This window comes from Cololabis saira, chromosome 14 (genome assembly GCF_033807715.1).
Source record: "Cololabis saira isolate AMF1-May2022 chromosome 14, fColSai1.1, whole genome shotgun sequence".
Taxonomy (NCBI): Eukaryota; Metazoa; Chordata; class Actinopteri; order Beloniformes; family Belonidae; genus Cololabis; species Cololabis saira.
Genome location: NC_084600.1, coordinates 40,541,175 through 40,559,342, shown reverse-complemented (window position 1 = coordinate 40,559,342; position 18,168 = coordinate 40,541,175). Strand labels below are relative to the sequence as shown.

General features: G+C 37.7%; 1 protein-coding gene across 1 annotated transcript; it reads left to right on the top strand.

Moving 5' to 3' along the window:
- Positions 1-1,353: 1,353 nt before the first annotated feature.
- On the top strand, positions 1,354-17,914 carry LOC133460094 (probable ATP-dependent RNA helicase DDX52). The gene is made up of 15 exons (XM_061740620.1): positions 1,354-1,470; positions 1,675-1,897; positions 6,006-6,133; positions 6,238-6,423; positions 7,226-7,369; positions 7,488-7,599; positions 9,257-9,329; positions 10,216-10,419; positions 10,498-10,588; positions 12,052-12,174; positions 12,246-12,396; positions 12,578-12,653; positions 14,826-14,897; positions 16,331-16,609; positions 17,785-17,914. The coding sequence occupies exons 1-15, from the start codon at positions 1,384-1,386 to the stop codon at positions 17,843-17,845; spliced, it is 2,010 nt and encodes a 669-aa protein (XP_061596604.1). The 5' UTR covers positions 1,354-1,383; the 3' UTR covers positions 17,846-17,914.
- Positions 17,915-18,168: the final 254 nt, after the last annotated feature.

Sequence of the window (18,168 nt, the reverse complement as noted above, 5' to 3'; positions counted from 1 at the left end):
TGATTGATTGATTGATTGATTGATTGATTGATTGATTGATTGATTGATTGATTGATTGATTGAAATTCCTTATTCAGTCACATCACACTACAAGAATTATCAACTAAAAAATTATCGACAAAATAGTGACTGAAAGGCACAGGCAGAAGCATAGTGCTTATATTCAAGCCTGTCCTACATACCAAAATAAGCTATCCAGAATTTTTTCAATATAAAAAACAAACAAACTTACACTAAAAAAGAAACAACAAAACAACAACCACTGAAAAACAAACAACCAAACAAACAAAACTAAATTAAGCCAAACCAAACCAGAAAAAGAAACAGAAAAAAAAGAAACCAATAAGGTTACCAGCATTTAAATGTAATAATAATTTTATGTAATGTAATAACATTACATGTAACATTAATGTAATAATAACATTAATGTAATTACATTACATTAATGTAATAATAATTGTATATATTTTATTTTAATTTAGTAATATTAATTTAATTTTATTTATTTTATTAATAGAATAGAATAGAATAGAATAGAATAGTAGACTTTATTGATCTCCCAGAGGAGAAAGTCAGTCGTGCAGCAGCCAAAAACACCCACACGCTTTATACAAAAAATGTAAAATAGAAAAAACCATAAATAGTTAAATAATAAAAAAGAGCAATATAAAAAGTAGAAAAAGACTATGTACAAGAGAGAAAAAAAAGTAGTAAACACCAAATAAACATATAAACATATAATATTTACAAAATATTTACAAATATTTCCAAAAATACGTGAGGTATTAGTGGTTATTGCACTTTCAAAGAGACAGGTTATTGCACCCGGGTGGCTACAGTTGGTTATTATAGAGTCTGATGGCTGTGGGGATGAAGGACCTGCGGTAGTGTTCCTTCTTGCAGCGCGGGTGGAGCAGTAAATTGGCTGAAGGAGCTGCTGATGCTCCCACAGTGTCATGTAGGGGGTGAGAGGGTTGTCCATGATGGAGTTCAGCTTGACCAGCATCCTCCTCTCACCCACCTCCTCCGCCTAATAATAATTTAATAATTTTAATGTAATAAATACATTTTCAAATAGCAGAAAAAAATAAAATAAAAAAACAGAAAATCAGGACCAATAAGGTTTACATATATAGTAGTAAAGACATTTTTTTAAATAAATTATAATTATTAATAATATATATATATATATATATATATATATATATATATATATATATATATATATATATATATATATATATATATATATATATATATAATAATTAATAATCAAATATTTTATAAATATCATAGCCTGTTCCGGAAGGGGCGTGGTTTCCGTCGCGACCCCGGATGTTGATCCTCGTCACGTGGTTCTGATCTGATCTGGACGGAACCACGATGGACGCCTTCGACCTGTTTCGAAAACTCGGAGCCGGAGCCAAATTCGACCTGAAGAGATTCGGCGAAGACGCAGCTCGGTTTAAGGTAAATTTGACCAAACGAACCCGACAAAACCCGCAGTTTGGTAGAAAACAGCGACAAAACAGGCGACGTGGGAGTCTCAAAGTGTTTCCAAAGTGTTTTCTCCCTCAATATCTTTAGGGTTCGTGATTTGTACAAGTTCCTATTTTATTAGTGTATCAATTTAAGTGATATATTCATTTAGTATTGTCTCATTTCGTTATTTAGGTGGCCAGATCTCGGGCAGGGGAAGACTCCTCGGAGCAGCTCTCTGCCATCGATTACTTCGGCTCAGGGGAGACTAGTGGAGCCCAGAGCGGAGAGGAGGAGGAGGAGGAGGAGGAGGATGGGGGAGGAAGAGGAGACTCTGGAGGGAAGAGAACGTGCAAAGAAGAGAAAGCTGCAAAGCGGAAAAAGAAAAAGGCAAAAAGGAGCGAGTTGGCCTCAGAAGGTAAAAATATTTGGCTAATTGCTGTTGTTGTGGTGTTGTTTTTAAAACATTCAAGGCCTGTTTAAAATAGGTATTATATGCTATAATAGGTCCCCTTTAAATACTGAAATAATTACATATATTTTTCTACTTGACTGACAACATTTTTACAAACAATATGGACAATACTGTAAGCGGAGTATTAGTTAATGATATTAGTGATCACCTGCCTGTCTTTGTGATTCATGAATGTAGCTACAAAAGGAACTGGTCGTGTAAAGAAGTTGAGTACAGGAGAGTAAGATCTGAGGAATCGATAACAGCATTTAGAAATGACTTAATGAATTATAATTGGAAAGTACTTTGTGAAGAAACTGATGTTAACAAAGCGTATGAATTATTTTTAGACATATTCAAAAATGCATATGACAAAAACTGTCCAATCAAACAATGTACTAGTAACAAAAAGTATTCTGAAAACCCCTGGATGACGAAGGGACTGCAAAATGCCTGTAAGAAAAAGAATACTCTGTATAGGCATTTTATAAAATATAGAACAAAAGAGGCGGAGGTTAAATATAAGAAATATAAAAACAAATTAACTAATATTATGAGGGTATGTAAGAAGGATTATTATAATAAATTATTGGATAATAATAAAAATAACATAAAAAGTACATGGACTATATTAAATAATATTATTAGAAAAAAACAAAACAAACCAGACTACCCTGAATGGTTTACGGACAAAGACATAACAATTACTAATAGGAATGAAGTGGTTGATAGATTTAACAATTTCTTTGTTAATGTGGGTCCTGAACTGGCCAAAGAAATAAAAAACTCCGGGAAGAAATTTGCTGAGGAAAAATGGGTGGACAGAAATCCAAACTCAATCATACTGGGAACTGTAGAAAGTAAGGAAATTATAGATATTGTAAATAAGTGTACAAGTAAGACATCAAAAGATTGGAATGATATTGATATGTTTCTTGTAAAGAAAATAATACATGGAATTGTGAAACCGCTAACTCACTTATGTAATTTATCATTCAAAACAGGAACATTTCCAGAAAAAATGAAAGTGGCTAAAGTAATTCCGTTGTATAAAGATGGTGACAAACACCTGTTCACCAACTATAGACCTGTATCCTTGCTTTCTCAGTTCTCAAAAATAATCGAAAAACTTTTTGTTACAAGACTGGATAATTTCATTGAAAAAAACAATATATTAATGGACAGTCAGTATGGGTTTAGGTCAGGCAGATCAACTTCCATGGCATTAATTGAGTTGGTAGAGGAAATAACAAACTGTATAGAGGATAAGAAATATGCTATGGGAATATTTGTTGACCTAAAAAAAGCATTTGACACAATTGATCATGAGATACTACTAAAAAAACTGGAGCGGCATGGCATAAGAGGGGTTGCATTTGATTGGATTAAGAGCTACATTAAAAACAGGCGTCAATTTGTGCAGATGGGTCAGCATAAGTCTAAGAGTCTTAATATCACCTGTGGTGTCCCACAAGGGTCAGTCTTAGGCCCAAAACTTTTTATTTTGTATATCAATGATATTTGTAAAGTTTCAAAGGTACTTAAGTTTGTTGTATTTGCGGATGACACAAATATTTTTTGTTCTGGAGAAGACTTGCCGCAGCTCGTGGAAGTGGTCACGAATGAATTGGTTAAATTAAAATGTTGGTTTGATACAAATAAGTTATCATTGAATTTGAAGAAAACTAAATTTATGTTATTTGGAAATCGTAAAATGAATGAAGATGTTCAAATAGAAATGAATAATGTTGTATTAGAAAGAGTTTATGAAAACACATTTTTGGGTGTCTTAATAGACCACAAGTTATGCTGGAAGGCCCACATTAGGTATCTGTGTTCTAAGATGGCAAGGAGTATTGGAGTGCTGAATAAATGTAGACACATCTTGAACCAAACAACACTTTACAATCTGTATTGTGCACTCATATTACCATATCTGATCTATTGTGTTGAAATCTGGGGTAATACTTACAAGAGCACCTTACAAAGGATATGCACATTGCAAAAAAGAGCAGTAAGGATAATAAATCATGCTGGGTATCTCGATCACACCAATCCTCTATTTCTTAAATTACAGACTTTGAAATTTATGGACTTAGTGAAAATTAGAACAGCAATAATAATGTTCAAAGCAAGAAATAATTCACTGCCTGAAAACATTCAAAAAATGTTTCAAGCTAATGAAGGACAATATAGTCTGAGAGGAAAATTACATTTTAAACAACCATGTGTACGCACTACTCTTAAAACCATGTGCATATCAGTTTGTGGGGTAACTTTGTGGAATGGTCTTGATGATAAAATCAAACATAGTACTAACTCTATACAGTTTAAAAACACATACAAGAAAGCAATTCTTGACAAGTATAATAATGGGGACCTCTAAGGAAAGTAATTCACATTACATATGTATTTCTTTGATTATTATTTTGTTTTATTGTGAATGGAGTATATATGATACAAATATAACTGCCAGCATTCAAGGCTGTTCGTGGATCTTTGTAGAGGTGACTGGGAGATGGACTCTGGAATTTAGGATATTGAGGAGACCGGGTCAATTATGATTATAATTACTGATATTGCTTACTGGTTGTTTGTGTTGTATTTATTTATTTTTTGTTATATTCTTTTTTTTTTTTTTTTTCTCCTTTCTTGTAACTTTATTTAATTTTTATAGTTTATATATGATATTGTGAGGAAGGGACAGGACTAAATAAGCGTTCTGCTTCCTCCTGTTCCCTCTCGAACACATTGTTTTGATTTGTGTTTTACTTTTGAATGAGACTGTTAAATTGTTTTGCTTTTATTTTGTTTTTTATTCTGATGCTTTTAATTTGATTGGGTTTTGTTGTGTTCGAGACAAAGCCAATAAATAAATTAAAAAAAAAATACTTAAAATGAATTTATTTTAATTAATTAATGACAAATGTAATTAATGAATGATATATTTAATTCCCATTTTAATGATACATTTAATGAATGAATAATATATTTCATTCCCATTTTAATTAATTAAACATTTAATTAATGATTTATTTAAATTTGGCACTAAAAATCCTTCATAGTAGTGTTCACAAAACATGTATCATATTGTATAACTATAGCATTCTGAGTAAATTATATATTGCAATTATCCCTTTACTATAATACGATTTGGCTTCTGTATTACTATACTGCAAATTTCCCCTCTGTGGGACTATTAAAGGTTTATCTTATTATGTAAATGTACTTTATTTATATAGCCCTTTACAGCCACCTGAGCCAAAGTGCTTTACAGAATAAAACATACAGAAATACAACATACAATCATAAGAGAGAGCAAAAAATAAATAGAATAAAAGAGAGTAAAAAGTGTCACTTATACTAATATGTTACTTATATATTTAATTGTTATATATGTTATATATATTATTACCATCATACATACATACATATTCTATATATAAGTGTATATGTTAGTGGGAACAATGTACCCGTTTACTGTTTCTTTCTTTCCCGCTCACGTACGTTGTGCGTCGATTTAACGCAGAACCATAAATCAGCTTTACACAAAAACGTCATCAACGGGAATTTATCGTTTTTACCGTGAGATGACAAATTCTTACCGTGGGGAATTTTTTTGACGGTATATCATGAACGGTAAAATATCGCCCATTCCTAACGCACACGCGTATATGCACATATATTTTTATAAATTATTATTTATTTTTTTTCTATTCAAATAATTCTATAAATCTTTTTATTTTTAAATGGGTGTTTGGTTTTTGGGCTGTTTTCTTTCTCCTTTCTTGGTTTCTGTATACGACAGTGCTGAGTGAGTGAGATGGAGATGTCAGTTTCCCCGAGGGAACCTCCCAAAGGGATGAATAAAGTCGTCGGAATCTGGATCTGTTGATGTCAGAACTTATTTAATGTTAAGCAGGAAAAAAATGAAAGACAAATATTCTACAGGACCATCAAAGCAAGGTTTAAATGTTGGTATGGAAAAAAAGATTAGGAGTTCTTGTAATCTTCAATACCTTCTTGGAGTTCTTGTAATCTTCAATACCTTCTTGTCCGACTGAAACGGTAGACGGACTGATGAAGGAGAGCGAGGGAAACGGCATCACATGGATGTCTTCGCTGGACAGAAAGATCCAAAACCTGCAGAGTGAAGACAAGTCGTCACTGAAGAAGCTGAAGCATCTTCATCAGGAGAAGGTAAAACACGCCTCACACCGGAGATGCTCTTGTTCAGATTACACGTTTAGTGAAAGTTGAAAACTCTTCGCTGAAACTCTTTTTAAACAATATTCTCTCTTAAGATTAATTCCATCCGCTCTCAACATCGCATAAACGTGCACGGCTGTGACGTGCCGGACCCCGTGTGCTCGTTCGAGGAGTTGCAGTCAGAATATTGTCTCAACCCGAACATCCTTCACAACCTCGTAGACGCAGGACTGAAGTCGCCCACGCCGATTCAGATGCAGGCCATTCCTCTCATGATGCACGTGAGTACAGGCTCGTGGTTGTGCACAAGGCACAGATCAGGAAATTAGTGTGTGTGTGTATATGAATGAATGAATTAATGAATTTTATTTTTGTGTCATGTCCGAAGACCCATCCCTTACAGGATTATAAGACACCAGAAACAGAAAATCATCAATGTACAATATCACACACACTTAATTGAGGGAGCTACACAATGTACACCGGAAAAACAAAATAAATCAATCAAAAACCAGAATGGATATTTTTACATATATGTTACTTTTCTTCGTTTTTCCCACACTTTCTCCAAATAGTCAGAAAGTGCAAATACTTTATAATCAAAAATCCATTTGAGTCTCTCAGCATCGCTTACCCACATCAAATCCAAATTCTTACACCTATCAAGATAATTTTTGACTCAGCTCATGATACAGAGGACAATAAAATAGAAAATGGAACTCATTTTCAATGTAATTAATGTCACAGTATATATTTGTGTGTTATATTTTTTAACACCACACCCATTTTTTGTATATATAGCTACACAAGAGGAAAAGTATTCTTCAATCAATGACTTTTATTTTAACTATGAAAATACTTAAGCGGGGAGAAACACATCCACATCTGGAAAGTCTAATTCATGGTGATGCAAAAGGATAATGTTGCCCTTTAAATTGAAATCCGATTTTTACTTTTTTATTAATTTTTTTTTAATATCGCTTTAATTTGTTGATAACTAAATGGATTTACGGCCCACTTCTAGGACTGGATGTGGGTCTTGAGAGCACTTTTCATGTTGTTTTGTTGTTTTTTGGGGTTCAGAGTCGGGAGCTCCTGGCCTGTGCTCCCACAGGATCCGGAAAGACGTTGGCCTTTTGCGTGCCGCTGCTCAGCCACCTGAAGCAACCGGCCAACCACGGCTTCAGGGCCGTGATCATCTCCCCCACCAGAGAGCTGGCCAGCCAGGTACACGTGACGCTTTTGTATCGCGAAAGTGAGAGCTGCTCGTTTGCTGCGAGGATGATGCGTTTCCTGTTGTTTCCCTCCCTGTCCTGCAGTGTTTGACTGGTTTTGTTGTGTTCAGACTTACAGGGAGCTTCTCCGCTTCTCCGAGGGAGTGGGGTTCAGGATCCACATCCTAGACAAAGCTTCTCTGGCCGCCAAGAAATATGGACCAAAGTCGAACAAAAAATACGGTACGAGGTGGCGGATGCTTTATACGGAAACGAATTGCATTCACTTGGAGATAAAAAGTTTTCTTTTTAGGTATATTTTTTTCTTTTTCATACGCCGCTGACGTCTCCTGGTCGTCTCTTGGGCCACAAAGCTGCCTGAATGTATTAGGGCTGAAACGATTCCTCGAATAATTTGAGTAATTCGATTACAAACAATGATCGAGGAGTTTTCTCTGCCTCGAGGAATCATTTAATTTTACCAGCTCAAAGCAGGTATTTCACCCGGACTACATTTAATGCGGCACAACGCGCTGACGCCGCGCAGGTAAAGGAAGAAGAAAGAGGCGGCGGATTTGTTTGGTTTTTGTAACATGCCTTGCTCAGGCAGTCAGACACATGTAACTCAGTGCTTAACTTTTCTTTTCAATCCACGCTATATTCTTCTGGTCCGTTCTCCTATATGTTCCCCCTCTAACCCGGTACTTACATAGGTTCCTCTAAACATCTGTTCCCGCTACAGTTTTAACTAAAAGAAAAGGCAGAAAATGTCAGAAAAATAAAAATGTAATAAAGCTAACTGGGTAGTTTTCCGTTTTAATTCTGTAGTCATTCGTGGATAAAACAAGCAGCACTGATGCCTAATGTGCTCCAATACAGCAGGTCTCATTATTTTATATTGAACACTGACAAAACTCAAAATCTTATAAAGACTAACTTAAAACTTAACTAGAACTTGAAATGTGCTTGACACAAATGAAAGTTCAATTGAAACACGTGGGAAAAACACCTAACCTTTTAAGTGATGTGTGTTATCAGGTGTAATGGCATTTTTAGGTTAGAAATAAGAACATTTCTTGGTAAGATCCTTAGTTTTTTGAGTGAAGGCGATAAATTTGGTCGACTGGTGTAAGTTCAGGGTTTTTAAATACACAGCCATGAACCTACTGGATTATATAATTTAGTTTTAGTGATGTCAATTAACATCTAACGTCTTATGTTTATTTATAATTGCTCTTTAACTAAACAAAAATATGTTTTTATCCGATTACTCAATTAATCGATGGAATTTTCAGTAGAATACTTGATTGTTTCAGATGCTTTCTAAACTGGGGGGGGGGGTTACATTGAAAAACAAGTTAAAAAATAAATACAGTAATCTCTCGCTATAACTTTCACCGTCTCGCTGCTTCACGTATTTGCATTGTGTTCTGCATTCTGATTGGCTAAACAGTCTCCCGCTTTTTCACTTCCTGTGTGTCAATAACGTTACGGTTTAATATGTACGTAAAACAGCTTGCTAAATTTTCTCCAAAACCCATAATGTGGACAAAACATGCTGCACCGATTCTCCCGTTCAAATCCAATCACTGAGGTCGCGGTAGGGCGGTGCTGATCTCCACAATTTGAAGCCTTGTATAATAATTGTAAAAAAAAAATGATAATAATAAAGGTTACTAACTTCGCAGATTTCACCTGTCACGGGTTCTTTTTGGAACGTAACCCAGTGAAAAACCAGGGATTACTGTACCACAAAAAATAGGAAGAAAATTATAGAGAAAAACTGAGCTTTTACATTTTTTTCCAGGTGAATGCAACACGCCTCGGTAGCTTTCACTCAAGGTCAAACATTAAATCTTATTACTTTTCTTGACTGTTGAAATCCTGTGTTTCTCTGCAGATATTCTGGTGACGACTCCCAACAGGCTGGTGTTCCTGCTGAAGCAGGACCCCCCGGCCATCGATCTCAGCAGGTCCGTTCCCCGTTCTGGACCAGGAACTCCTGTTTCCAGCTGTTTGTCTCTTATTCAGTGTCCTGTTGTTTCAGAGTTTATATATATATATATATATATATATATATATATATATATATATATATATATATATATATATATATATATATATATATATATATATATATATATATATATATATTGCGAGCACTGTAATAATTTACAGGATGCATGGTACATGTCAGAAAAATAAGATGCAAACTCACAAATCCAGTTCATTGAACATACAAAACTTAAATATTCTACAGTACACTTCCTGATAGTTTGCATCATATCCAGTGCTATTTTCAAAAAGAAAGAAAGAAATGAGCCAGAAAGAAAAAAGAAAGAAAGAAAGAAAGAAATGAGTCAGAAAGAAAGAAAGAAATGAGTCAGAAAGAAAGAAAGAAAGAAAGAAAGAAAGAAAGAAAGAAAGAAAGAAAGAAAGAAAGAAAGAAAGAAAGAAAGAAATGAGTCAGAAAGAAAGAAAGAAAGAAATGAGCCAGAAAGAAAGAAAGTAATGAGCCAGAAAGAAAGAAAGAAAGAAAGAAAGAAAGAAAGAAAGAAAGAAAGAAAGAAAGAAAGAAATGAGTCAGAAAGAAAGAAATGAGCCAGAAAGAAAGGAGCCAGAAAGAAAGAAATGAGTCAGAAAGAAAGAAAGAAATGAGATGTGAAACTGAAAAAAAAAGTTCTGAAACTGAAAAAAGATCTGATAGCGGAAAAAAAATAAATTTAAACTGTAAAAATAATTTTCAGGTTAAAATTTTATTTTCAAATTAGCAAAACTTTTGGCCTTGATTTAGCTCCATACATTTTAACCCAGGCACTAAATGCATCTCCAAATCCGAATCTATTATTGTTGTTTCAGAGTTGAGTGGCTGGTCGTAGACGAGTCGGATAAGCTGTTCGAGGACGGTAAGAGGGGCTTCAGGGAGCAGCTGGCCACCGTGTTCCTGGCCTGCTCCAACCCCAAGGTGCGCCGGGCTTTCTTCAGCGCCACCTGCACCCCCCAGGTGGAGCAGTGGTGCCGCCTGAACCTGGACAGCCTGGTCTCCGTGAACATCGGAAGCAGGTAAACCCTCCTCCTGCGGATGTATTCACTTTCATAGTTTTCGTTTAATCCTCACGTTTCAGTCGTGTGTTTGCTCAGAAACTCGGCGGTGAACACGGTGGAGCAGGAGCTGCTGTTCGTCGGGACGGAGAGCGGCAAGTTGGTGGCCATGAGGGACATCGTCAGGAAGGTAACATTTCTGAATATTGGGAAACCTATCAATTAGTCATTACATCTAAAACACATCTCTACTCAACATGGCTCTGCAACCAGATCTGCTTCTGGTGTTCACTTTCCTCTTCCTCTACCAAGAACCAAAGCACTAAAGAGGCTACGATGTTTAGAGCAGTAACATACTGGAATAAGCTTCCACCACATTTAGGCCCTTTCCCAATACTCCCACTACTCCTACTTTTCAGCATTACCCCTAAATTTTGCTTGCTACGTCACTGCGTGGTTTACGTTCGGGTACGTAAGCGACTGTGTAGTTACGTTTGCACAAACGTCACACCATATCAGGAAGCCCAGAGCTAAAAGCTGTTTTAATTTCCGCTGTAGCGCTGTTAATATGCCACTTTATTGAGTTTTAATATTTTTTCAGGCGTAAAAGTAACCGTTAAGATCCCCAACCTGGGCTCAGTTTATCCAAATAACGCCTAATAAGAAATTTGCTCCGAAAATTTCGAGATGAGAACAGCCGCCTGCCGGCTCGGGAGCTGATTTATGGTTCCGCGTTAAATCGACGCAGGGCGTACGGCGCGCGTCGCCGCGTAACCTACGCCGTAGGCTCTGCGTTGGTGTAACGTGGAACCATAAATCAGCCTTTATTCTGACGAGGTTTGAAAAAGACTTCGCAACAACGAGCAAACGAGTGATTATGTACATTCACTGAGTGAATATTATGAAAATAAAATATATATTTCTCGCTAGAAATTTAATCAAAACGCATTTTTATGCAGAAACTAACTCAAAATATTGATTTTATTCACTAACAAATAAGAAATGTCCGCCATGTTTTTTTTTATTTTTTATTCAGTCTGCAAATGATGACGTAAAGCATTCTTGGAAATTTTTCTAACCCTTGGTCAGCTAGTCAGCACCTGAAATCCCTCGCTCTGAAGGGCTAGATTCATAAGCACTACCCCTAAATAAGCACACTCCCCCTAGGTGAAAAGAGGAATTGGGACACCACTACCCTCACGGGAACGCGCAAAATTTAGGGGAAGTGAAGAAAAGTAGGACTAGGGGGGGATTGGGACTGGGACTTAACCATGATAAACAATAAAGCTAGATTCAAAAATAAATTAAGAAAAGCAGTACTTGGCAAGGAAGTCAGTTTTAGTTAGTCTGTTTATGAGTGTGTAAAATGGGATATTTTTTGTTGTTTGGTTCTGGCTGGTTTCAACAATTTAAGGGATGAATTCCATCACATCTCAGATCATTTTTGTTTAGATTTAGTTCTGTTTTACTTGTAAGGATTGTAGTTTATTGTTGATGTGTGCAATGTTGGACCCCAGGAAGAATAGTCTTCACTGCAGTGAGGACTAATGGGGATCCGTAATAAATAAAAAACGTGTGTTGATCACGAGCTCAGCTCGAGGTGGTTACGGCTGTTACGCCGGATGATGGCATGTCCTCCGCGCTGCGTTTCAGGGGTTCCTGCCACCCGTGCTGGTGTTCGTCCAGTCCATAGACCGAGCCCGTGAACTCTTCCACGAGTTGGTGTATGAAGGGATCAACGTGGAGGTGATCCACGCCGACCGCACGCAGCAGCAGGTACGCTCAGACACGGCTGAGACACTTGGTCTTCCCCTGGCGGCTCGTTGTTAACGGCTCCTCCGTTTCAGAGGGACAACGTGGTGAACAGCTTCCGCTCCGGAAAGATCTGGGTGCTGATTTGCACGGCTTTGATGGCCAGAGGGATCGACTTCAAGGGAGTGAACCTCGTGCTGAACTACGACTTCCCCACCAGCGCCGTGGAGTACATCCATCGGATTGGTGCGTTTCAAAGAAGCACAACAGATTGTTCAAGTTTAGACTGTTTTCATGATTGATTGAACATCATTTGACATGAAATTGTCATAATTAGTCGCTGACTTTAGTTTCGGAGCTAGTTTTGAGCAGTGGCATCAGTTGTAAACGTCTAATGGTTGATGGTTCCTGCATCTCTGGTCCTCAGGGCGAACTGGCAGAGCTGGCCATCAAGGGAAGGCCATCACCTTCTTCACGGAGAGTGACAAGCCGATGTTGCGCAGGTACGTGTGAAAGTTCAGGTGGGGCAGGTGCTGTGGGCTGGTAACGAGGGGGTAACAAGGGGGTAACGAGCCTGGTAACAAGAGCCACTGGGTGGAAACAGTCTGCTACATGAACCAACGATGCAGACACACAAGTTTGTCATCATCACCCTGCGTTCACACTGAAAGCAGCAGGTACTGTCGACGGCTGCAGTGGGCGGGGCTAAAGCTGCGCTGCAGAACTGGAGGGAACAGTGTATATAGTCTACACATATAGCGTACACATCTTCAGTTTCCTATTTCACCATAGATCACACTTTGGGACGCCTTCTTTATATTTTAGCGTTATTTCCGCGTAGATAAGAGTGAGTTTGATGCTCCTTAAAGCTGGGCATACACTGTGCGATATTTTAAATCGTATGAGACTGCCCCATCTCACACTGCACGACTAGATCGCGGAGCTCAAAAGTTCACAGCCCACGATTTATGTTCTCACACTGTACGACCTGATGCTCTGATGCGACCCGTCTGCTCACACTGTACGATCATAATCCTCCCGTCGGACCTCTCTGTACTGGAACTCCGGTTTTGGGGCAGGGGTGGGCTGTGTCCACCCAAACGTGTGTCCTGCCCACCCGATCAAAGTTATGGGGATCCTTTATTTTTTTATAATTTTATTTTTTTATATATATATATATATATATATAAAACAAATCCTAAAATAACGCATACCGCAAAAGTTGTGTCTCGGCGGAGGGACCCGCCGAACAGCAGACAGCGCACACACTAAAGGCTGATTTATGGTTCCGTGTTACACCAACGCAGAGCCTACGGTGTAGGGTACGCGGCGACCCGCACCGTACGTGGAAATGCAGTCTTTTTTTTGCTATTAAAACATGATTTGTAATGTGAATTTGCAACACTTTAACTACAAATAATAGTTTTTTGACGTGACATCAGATATTGCGCATGCTCTCTGTGAAAGGATGAGTCAAATCGGGTCGTAGCTGCTTCAACTGTGATTCCTTCACGAGGAGCGACCAGGATTTCAAACACGCTTGATTTTCTTGCGACCTCACGATTTGTGATCGGGAGCTCGTCGTGAGGTGTTAATCTCTCGTCGTTACGCCACGTATACTGCACGAGGCACGAGCAACGATTGGGTCAAAATCGGGCCCGATCAAATAAAAGTCGCACGACTGGAAAATCGGCTCAAAACGAGCCGATAATTGCACAGTGTCTGCCCGGCTTAACAAGATTGGTCCGCGGATCAACATCAACCACCAGAGCCCTTGCTCCCGGTGGCTGATTTATGGTTCCGCATCACACCAACGCAGAGCCTACAGCGTAGGGTTCACGGCGACGCACACCGTATGGTGCGCGTCGCCGTGAACCCTACGCCGTCGATTTAACGCGGAACCGTAACTGAGGCTTGAAGCTGCAGTCTGTCTGCGCTGATCACTGACACTGGGTCGGAGCGGATTTTGTCATGTTTAAACTGTATTTTGTGATTAATAAGCATGGTTTTTAATTATTTTGCAATGTAGCAAATAAAATCGTTGGGACCATCCAGCTCCTCCAGTTCCATGTGAAACACTTACGTGTTTCACATGATCAGTTCAGATAAAAACGGCAGTCAAATCAGCAAAAATTAGCTGGAAGAAATATATTAATTCCTGATAAAATAAGTTTGTTAGTGCACAGCTATGCTCATGTACGCATGTGAATGAGTGTACGTTTGTGTGTACATGAAAGTACAATCTGCATTGAGGCTTCGGGAATCCCGGTCTGTGATTGGACGACGCCTCGGCGTCGCTGCTGCTCATTTGCATAAAGTTCAGATTTTTCAACTTCAAATTGACGCGCTGCCTCCGCTGCCTCTCGACGCACGTTTTCTTAGAAAATGAATGACAGCCGGAGCTGCCTATGATGCCTGTGACGCTTTCAGTGTGAACGCAGGATCGGACTGATCCGGGTGTCGGACCTGAAACCCACCAAGTTTAACAGCTTTAAACACAGTGATGGAGAACACAGAGCAGGTTTATCTGATTCTTTAGATTTACTTGTCAGGGGTAGTACTGGTTAGTTTTTTTGTCATTAGTCATAAGTACCTGAACCAAATGTTTTTAATATCATCAAAATTGAATGAAAAAAGAAAAAACTAACATGTTTTTTTGCATCTCAACTTAACAGCATTGCAAATGTGATAAAACAAGCGGGCTGTCCCGTCCCGGACTACATGATCGGCTTCAAGAAGATCCACAGGTGAACAAAGATGATACTCTCTCTCAAGCTTAAACTTTCATATATGAAGATGTCATGAAAAACAATATATTGCTTTAAAATTAGGTAAATGAAGGAGCTAATGGTTGAATAACTGCAAGGTGTCCAGGTCCTGTGGCTACAACCGAAGCCCAAATCATTATCAATCCCACTTCTGTGGTTGGTATAAAGGTTCCCCATTTGGTTTTCTCAGAGCATGTGCCTTTATACGCAAAGCTCTCAGCTTTGTCCTTCCTTGTGCAAAGAATTTAGTTCCAGAAGTCTTATGGTTCGTTCTGATTCAGTCGTTGCCATGTTTCTATTTAAGAAGAAATAGTGATGCACCGAAATAAAAATTTGTGGCCGAGTTTGTCGCAGTTTTTCATTTATTTTGCCAATTTTTTCACCATTGCATAAATCAAATAAATTTGATTTAGGCATGCTTTTCAAAGACATTTTTTTTTATACAAAATTACAAGGTAGAAAATATTTATTGAACATAAAAAACTGAACATTTTTTAATTTCCCAGCATTATGTTGTTTTGGTTCCACCTGGTAAATGTTACGTTAAATTCTTATGTGGTTACTTTTTGGTTGGCCAACGATTTACAACGCTGTTATTAATTGTTTGTTTTTTTTCCCACTTATTCCACCGAACACCGAAAGTGTTTTTTTTTTGCCATTTTCGGCCGAACAATTTCGGTTACCGAACAATCGGTGCATCACTAAGAAGAAATGCTTTGCTTTAATAACAGCAGCCATGCTTGTACAATCTTGTTCTTATTGTCATAAACGTCACCCGTTTTTTCTTGTTAAATGAACCCTGTACAATCAGAATTATCTTATGTATTTACTGATAATTATTCAGGGTTTGTACGTTTTGAAAAAACCTGGAAAAGTCATGGAATTTGAAAATGTAATTTTCAAGGCCTGGAAAAGTTTTGGAAACATAAGTTCACCCAAAATGTTTTTGGAAAAGTCATGGAATTTATTTTTCTCACTTAATGATAACATTTAGTAATAACAGCCTATAAGGTAGATTTAAAATTGATCAATAAATATTTTGTATCGAAAAGTCTGGCGCGTTCTCACGCGTGATGTGCCTACTGTAGCATCTTGGAGATCGGATCGAGTGACCACATTCTCCAACAGTTATTATTAGTTATATTAGATTACTATAAAACATATACTACAACATATTGCTGGTATATCAGTGTTAGTTTAAACAGATTCTTTGTATAAAACCATAATTGTCATTAGATCTCCACTGTGGTGACTTTTTACATAGTTTTATTCCTATATTTCATTCTTACACTGATGTTTTAGAGGTCATGTATAGTCATGGAAATTTGTTGGTTAAAATGTGTACGAACCCTGATTATTCCTGTTGTTTTAGATATTGATTTTCATCACCTGGCTTGTTTTTCCTGTTTTAGCAAAGTAAAGCGGAGGCTGGAGAAGAAACCTCCCAAGAGAAGCACCATTTGCACAACTCCTCGCTTCATGATGAAGAAAAAGGGCAACGCACAGAAAAAAGAGCAACAACAGGAATCGCCGAGGAAGCAGAATGAAGAAAAAGAACCTCAAACAGCAATTTCCCAGCAGAAAGGGGGGAAGAGAAAAGAAGGACACGGGTTAAAGAAAAAAAGCAAACCGAGTGACACAGGAGTAAAAATACCCAAGGAATCCAATTCCTCAGGAGCTAAATTAAAAAAGTAAGAAAGATGGGATTTGTTGTTTATAACAAGTTTGTAACAGTTCAGAGAAATATTAACCACCCAACCGATAGTTGATGTTTAAAATTAATTTTATGTATATTAAATTACGTTTCAAAACAGTGAAAGAAAGAAGTGTTTTAGAAAATTCAAAATCTCCGATCATCTTAAATGAAATACACTGAAGTGCTGATGCATGAAATCACACATGTTCACACCAGATAGTCGATGTTTTTGGTTCCGTCCTGCGGGAGATCATGTTGCCAACATTAAGTTTTGAAGAGTCGTGTGAGCATATCATGCCAACAATACAGCCGAGTGGTTCTCAGGCCACGTTTACACATAGCCGGGTATTTACAAAAACGGATATTTCCCACTTTACGTTTTGAAAAATACCCTTGTTTATACAAACTCGCATAAATAGCTGTTAAGGTGCTATGAGCAGCCAAACCTACAGGGGGCAGTGTAACGAGAAGATAAAGTCATGCTAGCCAATCAGAATCCTGGAAAAAAACGTCAACAAAGGACACGTGTGAAGCCTGAATAATATGGTTCCATGGTAAATCGACGGCGTAGCCTACGTAGGCTCTGCGTTGGTGTAACGCGGAACCATAAATCAGCCTTGACTGCCAGTTACTTCCAAGGTGAACGAGAGTCTTTCGTTTGGAGTGACAGAGAAGTGGAGTTACTTTTAAGTGTGACTTTAAAATATAAAGCAAGTAAAATACAAGAAAATATTGACGGTGGCCAAACTAATTGTAAACACAGGTCACACACATGACCCTGGTGACGTTTCTGTGGCATAATGTGACGTTCTGAAGACTAAATGTCCGTTTCTCTCCGTTTACAAGCAAACGTGAAAACTGAGTTTTTGAAAACCTTACTTTGGCCGGAGTTTTCAGAAATGATGTTTTTGGTGACTTTGAGCTTCGTTTTCGTGTAAACGAACGGCCAAAACGCATGAAAACACCACCGTTTTTGCTACGTGTAAACGGGGCCTCAATGTGAAGACTAGCAGAAAAGGGAGGGAATATGTCTGCATGATAAACTAGCAGCACCAATCTTTAACATTTTGAAAATTCATCTTTTTATTTAAACTATGACCAAAATGAAGGATCGCAAAATGGAAAATGGTTCAATCTGACTTTCTGATGTTCTTTTTAAAATGTCACCAGGAACTTAAAGAAGAAAAACAAACTAAAAGGGGACTTGAAGACGAGCATGGAAACAGGCTGACCTGGAGATGATGTGGACCCCCCCTCCCCCCCTCATCTGTATTTGATATATAATATTTTCAAATATGTGCATTTTACTGATTGAAAATAAATTTTTCTTTAATCAGAACGAATATGCTCATGCTTTAAAAATAATGGATTTAAAATGTGAAATTGGTATTAATGCTTTGGGAAATTATACTATAATAAACTATAATAATTGACTTTAAAATTATGACTTGTACCTGACAAAGAGATGCTTCTAGGTCCGTGTACTTCGCGGCCATCCGATTTTTGTCTTGAAATTACAAAATAAAAATCGAGATATAATCCGTTTCCCATCTT